The sequence below is a fragment of the Panthera onca genome, chromosome A3, assembly GCF_046562875.1.
Source record: "Panthera onca isolate mPanOnc1 chromosome A3, mPanOnc1 haplotype 2, whole genome shotgun sequence".
NCBI classification, from domain to species: domain Eukaryota; kingdom Metazoa; phylum Chordata; class Mammalia; order Carnivora; family Felidae; genus Panthera; species Panthera onca.
In genome coordinates this window covers 123,348,069-123,365,384 of record NC_138341.1, presented here as the reverse complement: position 1 = coordinate 123,365,384, position 17,316 = coordinate 123,348,069, and the positions used below count along the sequence as shown (strand labels likewise).

The following is a 17,316-nucleotide window of genomic DNA, read 5'->3' as shown; positions in this document are numbered from 1 at the left end:
ACTTTTCTTGGAACCAAAGGGCCAGAATGGAGGCCCAAATAGCAAGGTCAGAGGAATGACTGGTATGAACTTGCTCACACCACCAAAGGGAAGCAATGCCATGTGGTGCCATTAAAAGCTGTTTAAGTCTTTGGATACTGAGCCTGGCAGTGAGGCCTATTCACAACTAGATAATGGAGAATACACAACTACATGATACAGTTCTCCCCGATATACGCATACCAGCGCATAAATCAGAATCATTGTCTCTCTCGCTCGTTTTTTCTCCCTCTGTCTCACATACACCAGTTCATACTCATCTATATATATACCACCCACCATCACATTCCTAACCCATACTCCCAGCCTCACACCTCCAAAAGCATATACACACGTCACACCAATATATATACACACACAGGCCACCATACCAGGCTGGCTGCTGTTCCACTCCTCACTTTCCGGGGTGCTAGCAGCGGGCTGTCCCTCTGGATCCTTTCCTTCTTCTTGCTTCTCCTGTGGAAGGCAAGCCTTATTCCTGTCCTCAAGGGTTGAAGTCCCAGACTCTATTCCCCTGCCTGGCTCCCTGGCCACACGGTGTTCAGTCACAAACAAGTGGAATTTCTGCTAGGCTACCAGCTGGAACACAGCTCCAGCGGACAACCCCTTATGAGGTTGAGGTGCACTCACATGACCATACAGCCCCTAGCGACGCAGTCTGATGACAATCTTCCTCATTCCCCTCAGAACTGCTCTGTGTGGATTTTACCTGCCCACTGGAACTTTCATGCTCTGTCTCTTCCAGCTTCTCTGCAACTAGAGCCCTGTGCTCCCAGGCCTCTGGCCTTGTGACTGGGCTCCGGTGATGGAGCTTTCCATCTGCCTACACACCTACTTGGGTGCTGCTTTATGTGAATGCGACTTAGCCCTGACATGAGACTGAGATGGGAGCTGCAGAAAGCAGGAGGGTGATTTAATCATTTTCCTCTAACCAAGTACAGGACCTGAATCAAAATGGGACCCCAAAAATATGATGAGTGAGCCATCATGTGTCTTCTCTGGCCCAGCCCCACAGCCTGGATTAACAGAGAGGGTCGTGAACTGAGGCAGTCTCTAGCCTCTGCTCTCCCTCCCCACTGCCCTCTTCCTACCAAGGCCTCTGGCTCCGACTCCTCCTCTGATGGGCTGTGGTATTCCCTGCGCTTCCTCTTCTTCATGGGTTTGAGGAGTTCAGAAGCGCTGGTGCTGGAGCTCTGGCCGGAGTTCTCCACTATGACTGACCTGAGGGAGGAAGGCCTGAGAGAAGGAAGCACCCACCCTGCACCACCCAGTCCCTCTCTTAAGCCCTGAACAGGAAGAGGGCTTGCCTCCCCCTTCCCCCCCCCCCCCCCCCCCCATTGCCCCACAGGCAGAGCAAGTAGGGTTGCAATCCCCTCCCCCTTACCGCTCTTGGAACAGCGGTGGGCAGTCATCATTGGAAGAACCAGGATCCGGACCTGCGCTTTGCTGAGGTCCACACTCCTGGCACTGACAGTTCCCATCATCTTCTGGGGGGTCCTGCGGGGGATCTTCTGGAGGGTCCTGGGGGAGGTCCGCTGCGGGGGGGCCAAAGGGGCCTCAGGCCTCCCACCCACCACAGCCGCACCTGTCAGGCCCCGCCCACCTCAGAGCCCACGCCCCCTCAGGACCAATCCCTGGGTGCACTCACAGAACCAGGGCACCCTCACCCCAACCCCTAACCATGGAAACTCCTTGGGGAGCTCGGGCCTCGCCCCACCCGTGCAAGGCCCCAGTCTGGGGACTTGGTGGGTGGGGGTCCTACCGGGCTGTTGGGTGCCCGCATCGCCACCTCCCGCCGGGGCCTCGCCATCTTCATACTCGGCCACACCTTCTGGCCGCAGCTCTGGGCTCGGGGGCTGCTCTGCTCCTACCATGTTCAGCGGTGCGTACTCGCTTATCCGGAACTGGAGCGCAGGACTGTCTGAGGACAGGACTCCCGTACCCCCTCGACCCGTCCCCCACTCGGCACAGTCCCCTCAAGCCGCCTTACTCCGCAAGGCTCGGCTCCGGGTGCCAGGCTCCAAGCCACGCCCCCAGCAGCCCTCCAGACTCCGAGCGCCTCCACCCCAGCCATGCCCCTAGAGAGTCCCGCACTCAAAGCCGCACCCTGGAACCCTTCATCGAGGCCCCTTCCCCCTCCTTCGCCTCGAGCCCCGCCCCTGGCCCGCTGGCCCCGCCCCTCAGGTGCGGCTCGCCGGGCCCCGCCAATCCCCACAGACACTGACCCGCAGGCCGCTCCCAGGAGGCGGGGCCGCGGCCTCCGTCCACTCCAGGAGCCGCACTGTGGTGGCGCTGGAGCTGGCCACAGGCCCGGCGCTTAACTGCGGCAGAACGGTGGCCGTGACAGGTACACTGCCCGCCACTCGCTCCGGAGCGCCCACATGGATCGGTTCCCGCGGAAAACAGGACACGTCTAGGGCACTGCTGGGCAGGCCAAGGGTGGCCGAGCTGGCTGTGAACAAATACACGGACTGTCATGACACAGGTAAGCCTGGTGGTCGTGCCCCATGCATGTGTGTGGGCAGGTGAAGGTTTGTCTTTCTCAGGATCCATACCTGCCTAAGCAGGTATGCTCCTTCTCCCCAGACCCCTGGCTTGGCCCACCTGGGATGATGAAGGCAGTAGTGGGCAGGTGAGAGCCAGAACCTGAGCTGTCTCTGGCCACCAGGTGCACGTTGACCTCTCCTGTGGAGGGCCCCTTCAGTGTCCTCAGCATCTCCATTTCGGCATTCCCCTCCATCCTGGTAGGCCTACAAGCTGAAGACAACCCCTAGGGCGATCAGGGCAGGAGGGGGGCTTCTTTGAGGAGCAGCTGGTCACCCTCAGGCTGGCAACCTGCAGAGAAAATCCTCAACCCTAGGTAGAGCAGACTGTTTTAGGAGACCAACATAAACTCTGGCTCCTGGCTCCAACCAGGTCACCCAGATGAGGGCTCTGGCCAGGCCCTGCATCTCCCCCAGACTCTGGGAGATGGGCATGCGTGAGGGTGCTCTGTAAACTGTGATGTTCTGAACTGACTCTGGGGAGTAGGTCTTGGGCCAAGGTTCTGTCTGGCCAGCTGTCACGCCATAGCCCAGGCTAAGTCCAAACTCCCCTCTCTCAACCCTGACCTCCGGCCCCACTAGAATCAATCCCTTCTCCCTCTGGAAATTTAGAGCCCTCAAGTACCAGGTTCTCTCTCACTCACAAGGTCCATTTTCCTGGGAGATGATCTTTCCTGATCACAGTCCTTTATAACCCCTGCCCACAATCCTTCAACCCCAAGCACAGAGTGCACACCGTAACATCTGTTGAACAAATGCATGCATGTGAAGAGCACAGAGGTATCTGAGAGCCCAGACAGTGCATGAGTTTGCTATAAATAAAGCAAGGGCAAAAGAGGCATTTAATACAGAGGTGGTTGAACAGGTAAATATATGGGGAAAAAACACCTAATGACATAACAAATATACTTAATATCTATCATTTACTTAACTCTTAAACTATCTTGGCCACTGTTAGTGCCTTACCAGCACTGTCCAGTAGAATCTTCTGTGATGATAGAAATATCTTAGGCCTATATTGTCCAACACAGTAGTCGCTAGCCACATGTGGTTACGGAGCACTCGAAATGTGGCTAGTGTGAACGAAGAACTGAATTTTTTTTATCTTCATTTAAATTGGAATAGCCACAGTGACCACAGTTACTGTATTATACAGCAAAACTGTACACATATTATAATTGGCCTGTCGGCACTACCTACAAAACACATCTCAAAGTCTGACAACTTCTCTCCATTTCCTTGCTGCCACACTAGTGCCAACTGCTATCAGCTCTCCTTGGACTTGAGAAACTGCCTCCTAACTCATTTCCCTCCTTCCTTGCCTGCCCCCTACAGTCTATTCCCAGGCAAGAGAAAGCTTTAAAAATGTAAACCGAATCACATTATTTCCCTATCTAAAATTCTTCTATGGCTCTCCACTGCCCTTAGAACAAAATCCAAGTGCTTTATCCTATAGAATCTGACCCCTGTCTTCCCCTCTGACCTTATCCTCCATCAGTCTTCCCCTGTTCTCCACCCTCAACAAACACTGGTTTCCTTCTGTTGATTAACAAACATTCCCACCACAGAGCCCTTGATCCTTACTGTTCCCTCTGCTTAGAATGCTCTTCCCCATCCTCTTTGCTTGGCTGCCCACCTCCCATCCTCCAGGCCTTGGCTCAGTGGCCATCTCCTCAGAAGAGGTCTTTCCTGGCCATTCAATTTAAAGCAGCACACCCCTCACCCATTCCACTACTGCCTATCCCATTACTGTGTTTATTTCCTTCACACCCTTCATTACAATCAATAATGATCTTCATTTACTTATTTGTGTTTGATCAGTCAACCCCACTGAGATAGAAGTTCCATGAAGGCAAAGATTTGTTATCTGTCCTGGCCACTGCTCTATGGCCAGTCCTCAGAATAGTGCCTGCACACAGTAGGTGCTAAAAAAGTGTTGTATTTCAGTAATTTCAACTTGTTAATAAAAAGCTCTGTATATGTGATTGATACTGGGTTGCTTTAAGGTGTTAGCAGTAATTGACAATGGCTTCTGGCATACACGCTAAAGGAAAACATAGCCTAGGCTTAAGACTGACTTAAGACTATGAATCTCAGCTCCACCACTTACACCTGTGCTTCTAAGTAGCTTACCCTCTTTGAGCCTCAGTTTCTTCATGTGTAAAATGTGGCAACGGTATATGCCTCAAATGGCTGTGGTGAAGACTAAACGGACAAAATACGTAAAGTCTTGGTAGCAGCAGAGCAGACCTTCGACAAATCCAACTCCACTCCCTTTTAACAGAAATTCCAGGAAGCTTGGTAGCTTGTTGGCAAAATCAGCTTACAGTGCTCACTGTCTCTCCCAGCCTCCCTCCTGCTATTCTTGTGCATTCATTTATTTTCCAGATTTTCTTCCTTAAAATAGAGTCCATCCTCTGTATTATAGAGTATGTAATCAGGTAGGCAAAGGCTAGATACATAACCTGATTAATTCAGGCAACGTTCAAACCAAGGTGTGTCCCGTGTTAAAATTATAAAATAGAACTCCCTGAATTTCAATTCTCCTTATTTTGTTTTGCACAGCTGATGTACCATTTTAAGTGCTTTTCAATAGAGTCAATCTTCTTACTCAAAACCTTGGCAGTCATTAAGAGTCAATGTGGTAGGATGCCTGAGTGGTTCAGTCTGTTGAGCGTCAGACTTGGTCATGGTCATGGTCTTGTAGTTTGTGAGTTCGAGCCCCACGTCGGGCTCTGTGCTGACAGCTCAGAGCTTGGAGCCTATTTCAGATTCTGTCTCCCTCTCTCTCTGCCTCTCCTCTGCTCTCACTCTGTCTCTCTCTCTCTCTCTCTCTCAAAAATAAACAGACATCAAAAAAAATTAAAAAAAAAAAAAAGAGTCAGTATGGTTACTCCTGGAAGAATTTCATTCTGTTTCCAAACTTATCACATGCTTTAGGTGTATCCAGGAAGGGAGGCTAAGGGGACTGCCCTGCTATTCAGTTTGTTGCCCTCGTTTCAGCAAACACTGGAGGGCCAACTAGGTGTCAGCACCGTTCTGTGCCCTGCGAAGACAGTCTCAAAAAAGAGTGCTCTCATGAAGCATATATTGTAGAAATAAGGGATAGGGTTGGGCTGGAGATATAAATTTGAAAGCCATCATGTATAGCTGGCGTTGAAAACCATAAAGCTGAGTACAAAGAACAAGGTAGGAGCTTTGGAGCTCACCAAGATTTATAGGTTGGGAGGAGGAAGAAGATCTAGTAATAGAGCTTCTCATGAGGTCAGGGGGAATCCAGAAGAGTCTGAGCTTCTGGAGGACACATGAGCAAAGTTTTCAGGAAAGGGGGCCAGATCAAGTCAGGTGAGGGAGTGGACCATTGGGGCAATAAGGAGTCATTAGAAACCTTGACAACAGCCACTTCCAAGGAGCTGTGTACATAAAAACCTGGCCGGAGTGGGTTCTAGAGAGAGATCATGGATTAGCTCAATATTTATTGAGCACCTACTATGTACCAGTTCCTGTTCCAGGCAATGCAGATTTATCAATGAACAAAACAGACAACCCCTGTCACAGAATCCACATTCTAGTGGGGGAAACTAACAGTAAGGATTGATCCTCGTGGGAGAATAGGAGAAAAGGAAGTGGAAACAACGGGACTACCAACTCTCTTAAGGAGGTTGTGATGTGAAGGAGAGCATGGAGTTGGGGGATGGTGTTTGGAGAGTGATGTGGTCTCAAGGAAGGGGTGTGGGGTGTTTGTCGGTTTGTTTTTAAATAGGAGATGTCACAGCATGTTTGTACCTGAGGAAAATGAGCCTATGGAGAGGAAAAAACTGACAGGGCAGGGAAGAAAGACTCAGTCTAGAAGACAAATCCTTGAATATGCAGGAGGAAAGGGGACCCAGTGCATCTGTGATGTGGGGACCCAACACACAGTAGCCTTGGGCTCCTGCCAAGAAGCACCTACTGCTTCTGTGTTCTTCCTCCCCAGCTAGACCATGAGTTCTGAGGCCCGAAACTGCTTTCTCTGTGATTTGAATTCGTTCCTCCTCTCCCGCTGCCACCCCTTGTGCTTGCAGCCTATGTGGCATTTTCATAAACACTGTCCCACCTGGTACACACAATAGCACAACCAGTCTGAAATGGCTCCCGGGCCTGAGCCAGGTGCCAGGAACATCCACTCTCACCCCTAGAGCCTGCTTGCAACTTCAGAACCCCACTTCTGTGTCCTGCGCATATATGGTTCCTTCTGCTTGGTACCTTTCCGTATCCCATAGGTCTGGAAAAATCCTAATCACCCTCCAAGATCCAGCTTGAGTGACACCTCTTCCTTGAAGTGTTCCCCAAATCCACCCCAAAACAAAGTTAATCATCTCCTTGACTGTGCTCCATTCCACCACAGTCTAATTATGCATTAGCTTGTGGGTCTCTGAGATGGCACAAAGCAGCTGATGTGCAAAAAGCCTGACACAGAGGTTGCACTCAACAGTCACTGAATGAATGAATGAGAGAGCTGGGAGTAAAAAGTGGTCAACATATTAGAAACAATGATATTGAAATACATCAATGGTTTAGCCATTCATTCCTTAGGGGCTAGAATACAATTTCCTCCAGCGTTGCTCAGAGGCTAGGGGAGGAGGGGATAAAGAGGCAGTCAGCTACCCTGAAGGCAGCCCTGGGCAGTCAGCTTCTCTGGGAATTGCCCTCAGCCAGGGGAGCTGCCTCGCCCAAGTGCCCTCTCCTGGAAGCAGCCATCCTGTCAGACTAGTTGATAAAGGGTAGAAGGGCCTTGCCCCTTGCCTCAATTTGGGTTATCTCAGCAGGGCCATGTCCCTTCCAGAGCTATCCCTGGGACAGGTTGAGGCCTCTGCAGAGACTACGTTGGCACTTCAACTTCTGCCCACCACTTTGCTGTCTTCACTGTCCTACAGGTGATACTCCCAAGGGCACTCCAGTAAGTCTGCGCTTACATCTCCCTCCCGGAGTCTGGTTTCAGGGAACCCGACCTAAAACAGTCATTGGGTCCCTGGGACAGCGCGGTCTCTGGCACATAGCATATGCTCGGCAAACATTTATTGAATGAGTATGTCCCTGTTTATTTTTCCTTCCTCTCTGCTAAGGTTCTTCCCACTGCTTGCCCTTCAAGGCTTCGTATACAACAGACGCTCAATAAAGGCCCTGGCTCTAGGTGTCGGGAGTGGGATTAGCGCCCCAGACATCCCCACACGCCTCAACACACACACACTCAGCCCCAGCGAGATCGGGCGCCACAAACTTGGGGCCTGCCCCCGGCAGCTGCGGCTGGGACGCGGGAGGGGCGAAAGAGGCTCCGGAGTCGGGACCGCCGCCCGCCCTCCCTCGGAGGACTGGTACAGACGGCGGCGGGCGGGGCGGCCACCGACCCGTCGGCCACGCGCAACGGTTACTTTTTAAAACGCCAAAATGGCGGAATTCTTTTTATTCTTTCCCTTTATGGCAAAATAATAATCCCATTTCCCGTTATAAAAATCGGAAACCAACGGTAGGAAGAAGAAAGTTTGCCAGATGACCCATTTCCTAAGAAACCCCAAAGCCCGCCCTCTACACCTTCCGTCGTATTAATGAAAAACTCTTAATTGACTGCATTTCGCTGAAGACGGAGCCGCCGCCTCTCCCACGCGCGGTCGCGGCCCCCAGCCCCGCAGCGGCCGGCCCCAGCCCCGGTAGCGCGCCGCCCGGACCCCTTCCGCCCCGCTCCCCCCGCCCTCGTCCCCAGCCCGCGTCCCCCGCCGGAGGCGCTCGCCACTAGCCGCGCGCCCGGACCGCGCGCTGGGCACCTGCGGCAGGGCGGGCGGCACCCCATACCCTGGGCCGAGCCCCCGCCGCGGGGTCCCTTACCTGCGAGGCCCGCCCGTGGCCGCCCGGTGCCGAGCCGCCGTCCGAGCCCCACGCGGCGCGCGCCTGCGCGCAGAAGGGGCGGGCCCGCCTCCCTGCAGGACGCGGGGCGAGCGCCGAGTGGGAGCAGGGGGCGCGGGCCCGGCCGCGTGGGCCTAGTGGCCTCTCCCCACGCCTTCTCGGTGGAGATTCATCCTGCCTCCCCACCCTCCGCATCTCGGCCAACGGTGTGCAGGGGGCGCGGGACCCGCCGAGCCGGAGAGCGACCTGCTGGGCCCTAGCGGAGTGGCCAGTGACAAAAGACGGGGTTGCACTCCCGCACGCATCCCGGCTAGGGCGCTGCGGTGTCCAACGCCCTCCTACCGCACCGCCCCACCCCCCAACCTGGAGAAGGGGAGCCAAGGAGCGTCAGACAACGGCCTCACAATGGGTGAAGGGGCGTGCGACCAGAGGAAGAGGCCTAGGGGGGCGTGGGTTCCAATTCTGACCCTGCCTGGCGTAAAGGGCGGCACTGACCAAACCTGCGTTTGGATGACCCTGTTGCCACGGCTGCTAGTGTGACCTGGAGGACATCATTTAATCCTGGCACTAATTTCTCCATTTGTAAAGACTAACCTACTTCATGGCATATAGTTCCTGTTTTGGTGTTACCTTGAGCAAGTCACTGCTTCCCTGTGCTTCAGTTCCCTTGATCTAACTGGAAAGTGGATGTAATAACATACTGCATGCAGATGAAAACAGGGCAACTCTTGGTCCAGCCTAGAGCCGGGGGCTCCTCTCCCATACCAAAGGATTTAACCTAATCCCTCGTTTTACAGAAAAAGGACACTGCTGTCCATTTGGCCTACTAAGATCATGACCACAGTCAGACCTCCAGCCTCCTGACTTGGTCCCAATGAGAAAAAGATTCCTAATTAATTGTAAGCAAATTCCCCAAATTGTGATCATCAGATTTAAACCTGGTTTAAATAAACCAGACTTTATTCTGGTTGCCACGCCAACGCATTACATGTGTTCTTCCTTGCTGCAATGTCAATTTTTAATCACATCTCATATTATTGGGAACAGAACTGCATCAGTTGAGGATGCTGGTTGCCATAACAATGTAAGTCTCTTTATACACACCAATACACACACAACCATCCGCTCTTTTTTTCTCTCATCTCTACCCAGACTGCTTGTTCTAGATTTTCCAAAAGGTTTATTTTAGGTATTCAGATTACAAGAAAGTGGTGGAACTACACAAACACATGGCTTCTCAATTACAAATGCATCTTTCAGACAGTGATTCAGACAGACAAGTGGAATCTGAGCCAGCAGGATGCAGGAACGAACAGGAGTTGCTAAGACATTATTCTGCCCATTACCAGTATTTGGTTGGTCCAGATACTTTTGGTGGTCTTGCTTGCTTTGAACACCTTCGGGGATGCAGAGCTCCTCCCAAGTTGATGTGATTTGGGGAAGGTTCTCTCACAGAGCCAGCGTTTGTTGTGCTACGCCAGAATGCCCTCAAAAGCAAGTGAGCTAGTCCAATCTTTCCCTCAAGTGACGCCCCCCTTCTATATGTTAATAGCCCCAAGATCTTCTCCAAGTTAACCTTCCACCCCAGTGGACCCAAATTTGATTGAAATGTTGATAGAAGCATGGAGAAAACTGTTGTGAGCAGCCAACAACTTTCTGTTCCTACAAAATTTAGTTCCCTCTTGGTGCAGTCACTGTGTTTTAGGAAAATCATCAAAACATGCCCTTTATGTAAGTGTGCAAACATCTCTGGTTCTGACAGAAGATTTTACTAACAGGGAGCCCTTTCTAGCATAAACATGCCAAAATCCTAGGTAAAATATTACAAGAAAAAAAGGAAACCAGCAAAGGAGGAAGAAGAGTGAATTCATGGTTGAATTTGCAATAAGGGGAACGAACAGGAGTCAGAAACAAGAGGGAAACAGAGCAATAAGGAAGGGGTGGCCTGGTGTCCTTCTTGTCCTGGAGGCTGTTATTGGATAGACAGGGACCAGCTGCTAAGGACTGGGGTTTCATCACACACTTCGTGGCAGGAGATGGGATCTTAGGTCCAGGTGATACCGGGAGGAGGTACTGAAAAACGCATGAAAAGACCACATCTCCAGACAATGTAATTGTGGGCTCCATAGTGGGAAAGGCAGGGGAGACACAAGTTTCCAAATATGATTAGCTTCAGGTCCTGCTTCCACCAGAGCATGGGTTTTTATTACCCAAAACTTCAGACGTTGACAAAATTTATATTTGGGTTTGGGAACTGAAGCTTCTATTTGTAACCGCTAGGAAAAAACTTGTTTCAGTGAAGCCCAGAGCTTCAGCTATTTCATTTCCTTTACCCTCACGCTGTAAATATCTGAACCCTGTTCTCAACAATTTGTCTTATGATGACCCTGAGGAACCCAACAAAAAAAGAATCAGCTAACCAAGCCATATTCATTTTCTATCAAGGAACAAACTGGTGGCTTAAAACAACACAAATGATCAAAGCCCAAATTGGGTCTCGCTGGGTCTCAAGGGGTTTTATTTCCCAGTACCAAGGATTTTTCTCCCCAAGGAATTTACCTTGTCAAGGGGACAAACACCACTTAGGAAAGGTGGACCAAGAACCGAAGTCTATACACGCCATTATTTTGCTTTACTCTGACTCTATCTGCTCCAGGGCATCTTCTGATGTCATTTATCAGATACCTCCATTTAGGCTATGACAGAACACCACAGACTATACTAGGTGACTTACAAAAAAAGCTTATTTCTCACAGTTCTGGAGGCTAGAAAATCCAAGATCAAGGCACTGGCAGATTTCATGTCTAGTGAAGGCCTGCTTCCTGGCTTCACCAACAGTCATCTCCCTGCTCTGTCCTCACACGGCAGGAGGAGCAAGGGATCTTTTATACGGGTGCTAATTCTAATCATGAGGGCGCCACCTTCATGACCTAATTACCTCCCAGCATCCATACCTCCAAATATCATCACATTGGGGATGTTTCTACATGAATTTGGGAGAGATATAAACATTCAGTCCATAGCACGTCATATCCCACAATCAGCTGTTTGGATGAGGTTGGAACTTACCTTCCAATCTCCCTTCTTCCACTCAAGGAACACATTGGCTTTCTGGTACAAACCAGCTACTTGGACAGTGTTGGCCAGGTATGGGGGTGGCAGAGTAGGTGGGCATCTCCCTTAGAAAAGCTTATCTACTGAGAGGCAAAAATAAAGTTCCTTGGCGTACTTATTAACTCAAGAACCTCTCCCTGGCTTTGGACAGGAAATGAAAAAAGTCAACCTTTCAACTTTGCTTTATTTAGCGACATCATCAAGTTAGTGTAAGGTTTTATACTTTATTGAAATACGAAATATTTGTTATCTGTTAAGAAACATGGCACACACTCCAACTGAGTAAATCTGAAGACAATTTAACAAAGGATCTATTTTTAAAGGGATGGGCAGGTTGTTGGAAAATCACAATTGTTAGAGTAAAACCATTGGGGCTAGGAAAGAAAGGGGAGACTGTGGTTACCAGGACTCAGAACAAGAGGGCCATATGTAGCACACTGTGCCCTTCAGATGAGGACTACCACCAGCCTGAACCCTACAGAGAGGAGGCTGTGGAAATAGGTGTTTCAATCTCAATCTTTTCGCTCTCTCTCCTTTCCTACTGCTTTTCCCTAATGGCTGAACCTAATCAGAAATCAGAGGGCAAAAGAGTATGTGGACGGAGCCAATAGAGATTAACTTCCTGGGGCTCAGAACAGAGAATGGAGGCGTGGTGGTGTGGGAGGGCCAAATGGAAAGTGTCTATTTGTTCAGGCAAAATGAAATTACTAACCCCCTAAGTTTTTCTTCTTCGTACACAGGTTGGTGGATTTAGGCTGGGCGGTCTCAAGCTGTAGGCTTGAGGCTAACAGGCACCTTCCCTTACCCCCTGACACCTGTCTCATATCCTAGGACCAGCAGGCTGACAGAGGGATATTATTCTCATAGTGATGGTAGAGATGCAAAAGACCAAGTCCATTTGTGTAAGCATTTAAGCCTTTAGTCATGTTGTATGTTTCCTGTAGCTACAGTAACTAATTACCATAAATTTGGTGACTTGTTAAAACAAAAATTTATTACCTTGCAGTTGTGGAGCTCTGAAGTCCAAAATGGGTTTCATTAGTCCAAATGGATTGAGGGGATGTTTAGCCTGGAGAGGACCTTCACAAGGTTAAGCTGTGGGCAGGGCTGTGCTCCCTCCAGAGGCTTTAGAGAACTGTTTTCTTGTCTTGAGGTTCCTTCTGTTTTCAAAGCAACAGCGTAGCATCTTCTGGTGTCTGATTTTGCTTGTTTTCGCATCAGCTTTTTCTGGTCCTTTTACCTTCCAGCCTATTGTGATTACACTGAGCCCGCTTGGATAATCCAGGATAAGCTTCCCATTTCCAGACCTTAATTTAGTCACACCTACAAAGTTCCTTTTACCATGTTAGGTAACATATTCACAAGTTACAGGGTTAGAAGACAGGCATCTTTGGGGAAGGGGAGGGCAGTATCTAGTCTACTAAACATGTCATGCCTACCAAAATTCCACTGGTCAAAATCAAAGGACAGCAGGTACTCTGCTCATTAAGGGAGGATGGGGATATACACACACACACACACCTATAAAAGAATCTGGCAAGGCCTTTAAGAAGTATTTACTGAATGTGAGTTTAGACTATTATGACTCGGGTATCATACTGATCATCTTACTATAATCACAGCCACAGCTATCCAGGCTTGAGTTCCTGCTGGGTCCGCAACGGAATGTCATCTATAGCAAAGGTGGATACAAGCTGTAATTTAAGATCTTATTTGTGCATCCCAATTATAATGCTGCTGTGTATGCTACAATCACACTGAAATTTAGGCTCTGAATTTCCTTCTCCCTCTACTCCTATCACCCAGAACAAGAGGACACATTATTTACTTTAAACCCTTCTCTGAAGGTGAAGAGATTCTGCAGGAATACTAAAGTTTCCTCACTCCTTTGCCAGAACTGGCCCAGAATTCAGCTGAACATCTATTAAGGCAGGGAGTCCACATACTACTTGCTTTGCTCTGAGGAGGTTAAAGCAAACCTAGAGTGCTGTTGCTACTAGTGGGACCCATTCTGTAAGGATACTGACAAACCAAATTCAAAACTGATGAACTGAAAAGGGCTGAGTGGATGTTTAGCCTGCAGAAGACCTTCCCAAGAGCAGACAGTACTATGATCTGTGGGGCCTGAGAAAGATCCAACTAGTAGCAATGAACACCCAAAAGTCCAGACTATACTCACAAAATACCATTTCCAAATAAAGATAACCAGAGCTCACTGGAGAAATGGCTGCCTCCAGATCTGAGATTAGAGAGAGGAGCCTGGAAATCTCATCATATTAGAAAGAAAAGAAACTGATATTATTATATTATTAGGGTTGCTTCAAATGAACTCATGAGGCAACCTGAGTTGACTTTCATGAACCAAAGACAGAACAAGGCAACATCAATAAGGAGAACTCCAATGGATTTAAAAAAAAAAAAAAAAAAAAAAAAAGGCATATAAAATCATGGTTTGTGGGTTTAATAATAGATTCAGGAAAAGATCATCAATGGCTGCCAATGACAAAAAGATACCCAAGTAGTTTTGGGAAGGAAAACAAAACAGAATCTGATAAAACCTCTAGAATAATGGGTCTCAAGTTTGAATAAGCACCAGAATCACTTGGAAGGCTTATTGTAACACCTATGGCTGGACTCCACTTAGTTTCTGATTCTAGGGTGGGGCTTGAGAAACTCTGTTTTTAACAAATTCCCATATGATGCTGATGTTACTGGGCCAGGCACACTTTGAGACCCATCATATTGTTCTTAGATCTAGTCTAGAACATGCTAAATATCATTAGCATGCAATCAGCAAAATCAAGACTGAAAAACTACTCAATAGTGGCCTTCAAAAAATATACTGCAAGGGACAAGAGAACAAAGAGACTTAGGTCTTTAGTCGTATATAGTGAACAGTCTTCAGCTGGAGTATCTAGGATTTCCTTCAAAATTATCTGGAGGAAATGGACAGACATACATTGTTAAAGCTGAATTAAGTATTCAGGAGTTGGTTCACCATACTATTCTCTAACTGGTGCTTGCAAGCTCATAAAATCAAAGTAACAGCAATATATTTAAATAGTATACTCAAGGCTGTTCATGAATAGCTAAAAAGTAGCAGTGGTCACTTAATCAGATACTTGGGCACCATAATCAGCAACTGTGCTTTGCCTACCTTTTCCTCAATTGGCTAGGAAAGAAAGTATTAGGGTTTGACTACACAATATTTTAGTCCATGGAGTGACTGTGCCAATGTTTTGATAACAGCATTTACCCCCACAACAATACTAGAGGGCATGGTTTTACACAAGAGAACATAGCTTATTTTCTATGGAATCTATTAATCTCTCCTCTATTTAAAGTAGCCTCCTGCTCCCTTTTTGGCCCTGGGCTAGGAGAACCACACTCCAGCTTTCAGTGGTAATGGTGTACTCTCTGATGCTATCCAAGCTCTCCCCTTCAGCAGCTCTTAAACTTGAATATTAGCTCCTTCTCTCCCTAAAAACAAAAACCCCTTTTCTTAACTTTATTTATAAGACAGTCTATTCACAGGAAGTACTGCCTTACAGGTTATTACAAGATGACTGGACATGATGAGCTGAAGATAATCTCATTCTTGTGATATTCCTGGTAAAAATGCAATGAGGAGACAGCAGACAAACCCAAATTGAGGCCAATTCTACAAATAACTGTCCTCTACTTTTCAAAAATGACAAGGCCAAGAAAAAGGCTGAGGACGTGGTCCAGATTAAAGGAGACTGAAAAGCCATGACAACAAAACGTGGCAAATGATCCTGAACCAATAGAAAAAAAAGACAAAGAATTATTAGTGGTCAACTAATGAGACAGATCTATGGAGCACGGATTAGACAACAGTACTTTATTGATGTTATTTTTGGTAGGCACTGTAGTTTAACAGAGAATGTCCCATTCCTAGGAATTAGTTTTTAAGGAAAAAACAGCAAGATGTCTCTAATTTATTTTCATGATTCAGGAAAAAAATTTTTGTAAATGAAACAAAGTATAATTAGTGATGGGAAAAGGGTATACAGTTTTTTGTACAAGATTTTTCTGTTTATCAAAATTATTACTTAAAAAGTCTATTCATTCTCTACTCTCTGAGCCTTCCTTAATCTGAGCGCTTTTCACTAGGAGGAATTATCTGACATTGTTTTTTGTTTTTCTTTAACGCTTTAGGGCTGTTAGGAACTGAACCAGGATGTAAAGCCTGCCTCTGCTAATAAATCATGTTAATTCCATGATTTCCTCAGAAATGATATTGAAAATGGGTATAAACGAGTGTCAACAGTAAATAAAAACTTAATTACTAAGTTTCCTAGTGTCTGAGCTGTAATACTCAGTACCACCTGCTTTTGCAAAATTCCAATGAGCTCTGATGAGACTACCCGGGAAATACCAGTTCTTTTAGATTTACATCTCCAGAAGGATACACAAGAAACTAGTGTTCCTGGCTTCTTCCATGGGGTCAAAGGTGAAATTTGCCACGTTAACCTTTTTAGATCTCTCAATTTTTGACTCCTTTCTATTCAAGTATAAAAGCCTAATCACTTAAGTACTATACTGAGGGCCCATCTGTAGGGTTGCTGTAACCTAGCCAAGCAAATCTAAACAAGCTATTGAGGACCTAGATCAATTACACAATTGCATCAACTCATCCTTTTGGCAAATGGAAACCTGGTGTTAAACATACATAGATCCATCTTATTCAAGATGTGGTCATTGCCTCAAAAAGTTCAAAATTTAATGTGTAAATTGGTAATTAGTAGGTACCAAACCATGTAAAAAAAACTTTATCGTTTGATATTGAACATTAAAAATAGTATTTTTCATTCCTACTACACAAGCCAAGGGATTAAATAGAACAATGAGGATACTGAACAAGTATGCTTACTATATATCCACTCAGGAGTATACTAGTCAGCCATTTAAAATAGCAGATCTTAGTAAAAGCAAACTGCAGAACACCACATACGGTAAGGACTAACAGCTTATTGGGAAGAATAGGTTTTATGATCAAATAATTCTGGGGAGTGACAGATACTGTTAACGGCAGCTACCTTAGCCAGTGAGCTCTAAAGGAAAGATACCTTATATTCCCAAGTATATATTAATTTTGCAATTAAAATTAAGTCAAAACTTAAGAACAAAACATCCAACAGCCATAGGACTGAAATTGGATAAAGTCAGAAAACTGCCTTCTGAAAACAAGGTAAATAATAAAAATTTGAGGTTTCCTAAATGTAAACTGCCGAAGTTTAGAGTGCTCCAAGTCTAAATTAAGGAAATTAGGTTAAGGACTTTGGAAAAGGTGATTAAAGCTTCCTGGTTTACCTGAAAAATACGTCACAGAAAATGCTCAAACCACTATTAACAGGTAAATTTTATGTGAAAACAAAGCAAGACAATACAAAAAAGTTTCATATGGTTAGTCCTTCACAACAGCAGATAGTACTTATTATGGCTATTACATGTCATATGACATGTTCCTGATATTAACCTCTTTTTAAAAAAAGATTTTAAGTAATCTCTACACCCAACATGGGGCTCAAGCCATAAACCCCAAGGTCAAGAGTCTATGCTCCACTGATGGGGCCAGCCAGGTTTCCTGATCATCATCTTTAATCTCCACAACTCATGGCTTGTCCTTGCCAATTTCATGGATGACATTAAAGCACAACGACTCGCCCAAGATAAACCATCCACTATGTCGATCCTAAAACAGGTCTCTGAGGAACTG

General features: G+C 47.1%; 1 protein-coding gene across 14 annotated transcripts in view; it reads right to left on the bottom strand.

Moving 5' to 3' along the window:
* L3MBTL1 (L3MBTL histone methyl-lysine binding protein 1) overlaps positions 1–17,316 on the bottom strand; it is a 42,313-nt gene extending 24,997 nt beyond the window's left edge. For 9 of the 14 annotated variants that reach the window (XM_060618096.3, XM_060618087.3, XM_060618077.3 and 6 more), the window contains exons 1-7: positions 8,445–17,316; positions 2,644–2,809; positions 2,265–2,491; positions 1,802–1,943; positions 1,424–1,574; positions 1,131–1,260; positions 411–495 (exon numbers count right to left, since the gene is read on the bottom strand). In XM_060618096.3, the coding sequence (XP_060474079.1) occupies positions 411–495; positions 1,131–1,260; positions 1,424–1,574; positions 1,802–1,943; positions 2,265–2,491; positions 2,644–2,809; positions 8,445–8,657 (1,114 nt within the window). In that variant the 5' untranslated portion in view covers positions 8,658–17,316. The remainder of the gene's footprint in view (positions 1–410; positions 496–1,130; positions 1,261–1,423; positions 1,575–1,801; positions 1,944–2,264; positions 2,492–2,643; positions 2,810–8,444) is intronic. The other 5 variants (XM_060618062.3, XM_078444058.2, XM_060618068.3 and 2 more) reach the window with 5 other exon arrangements.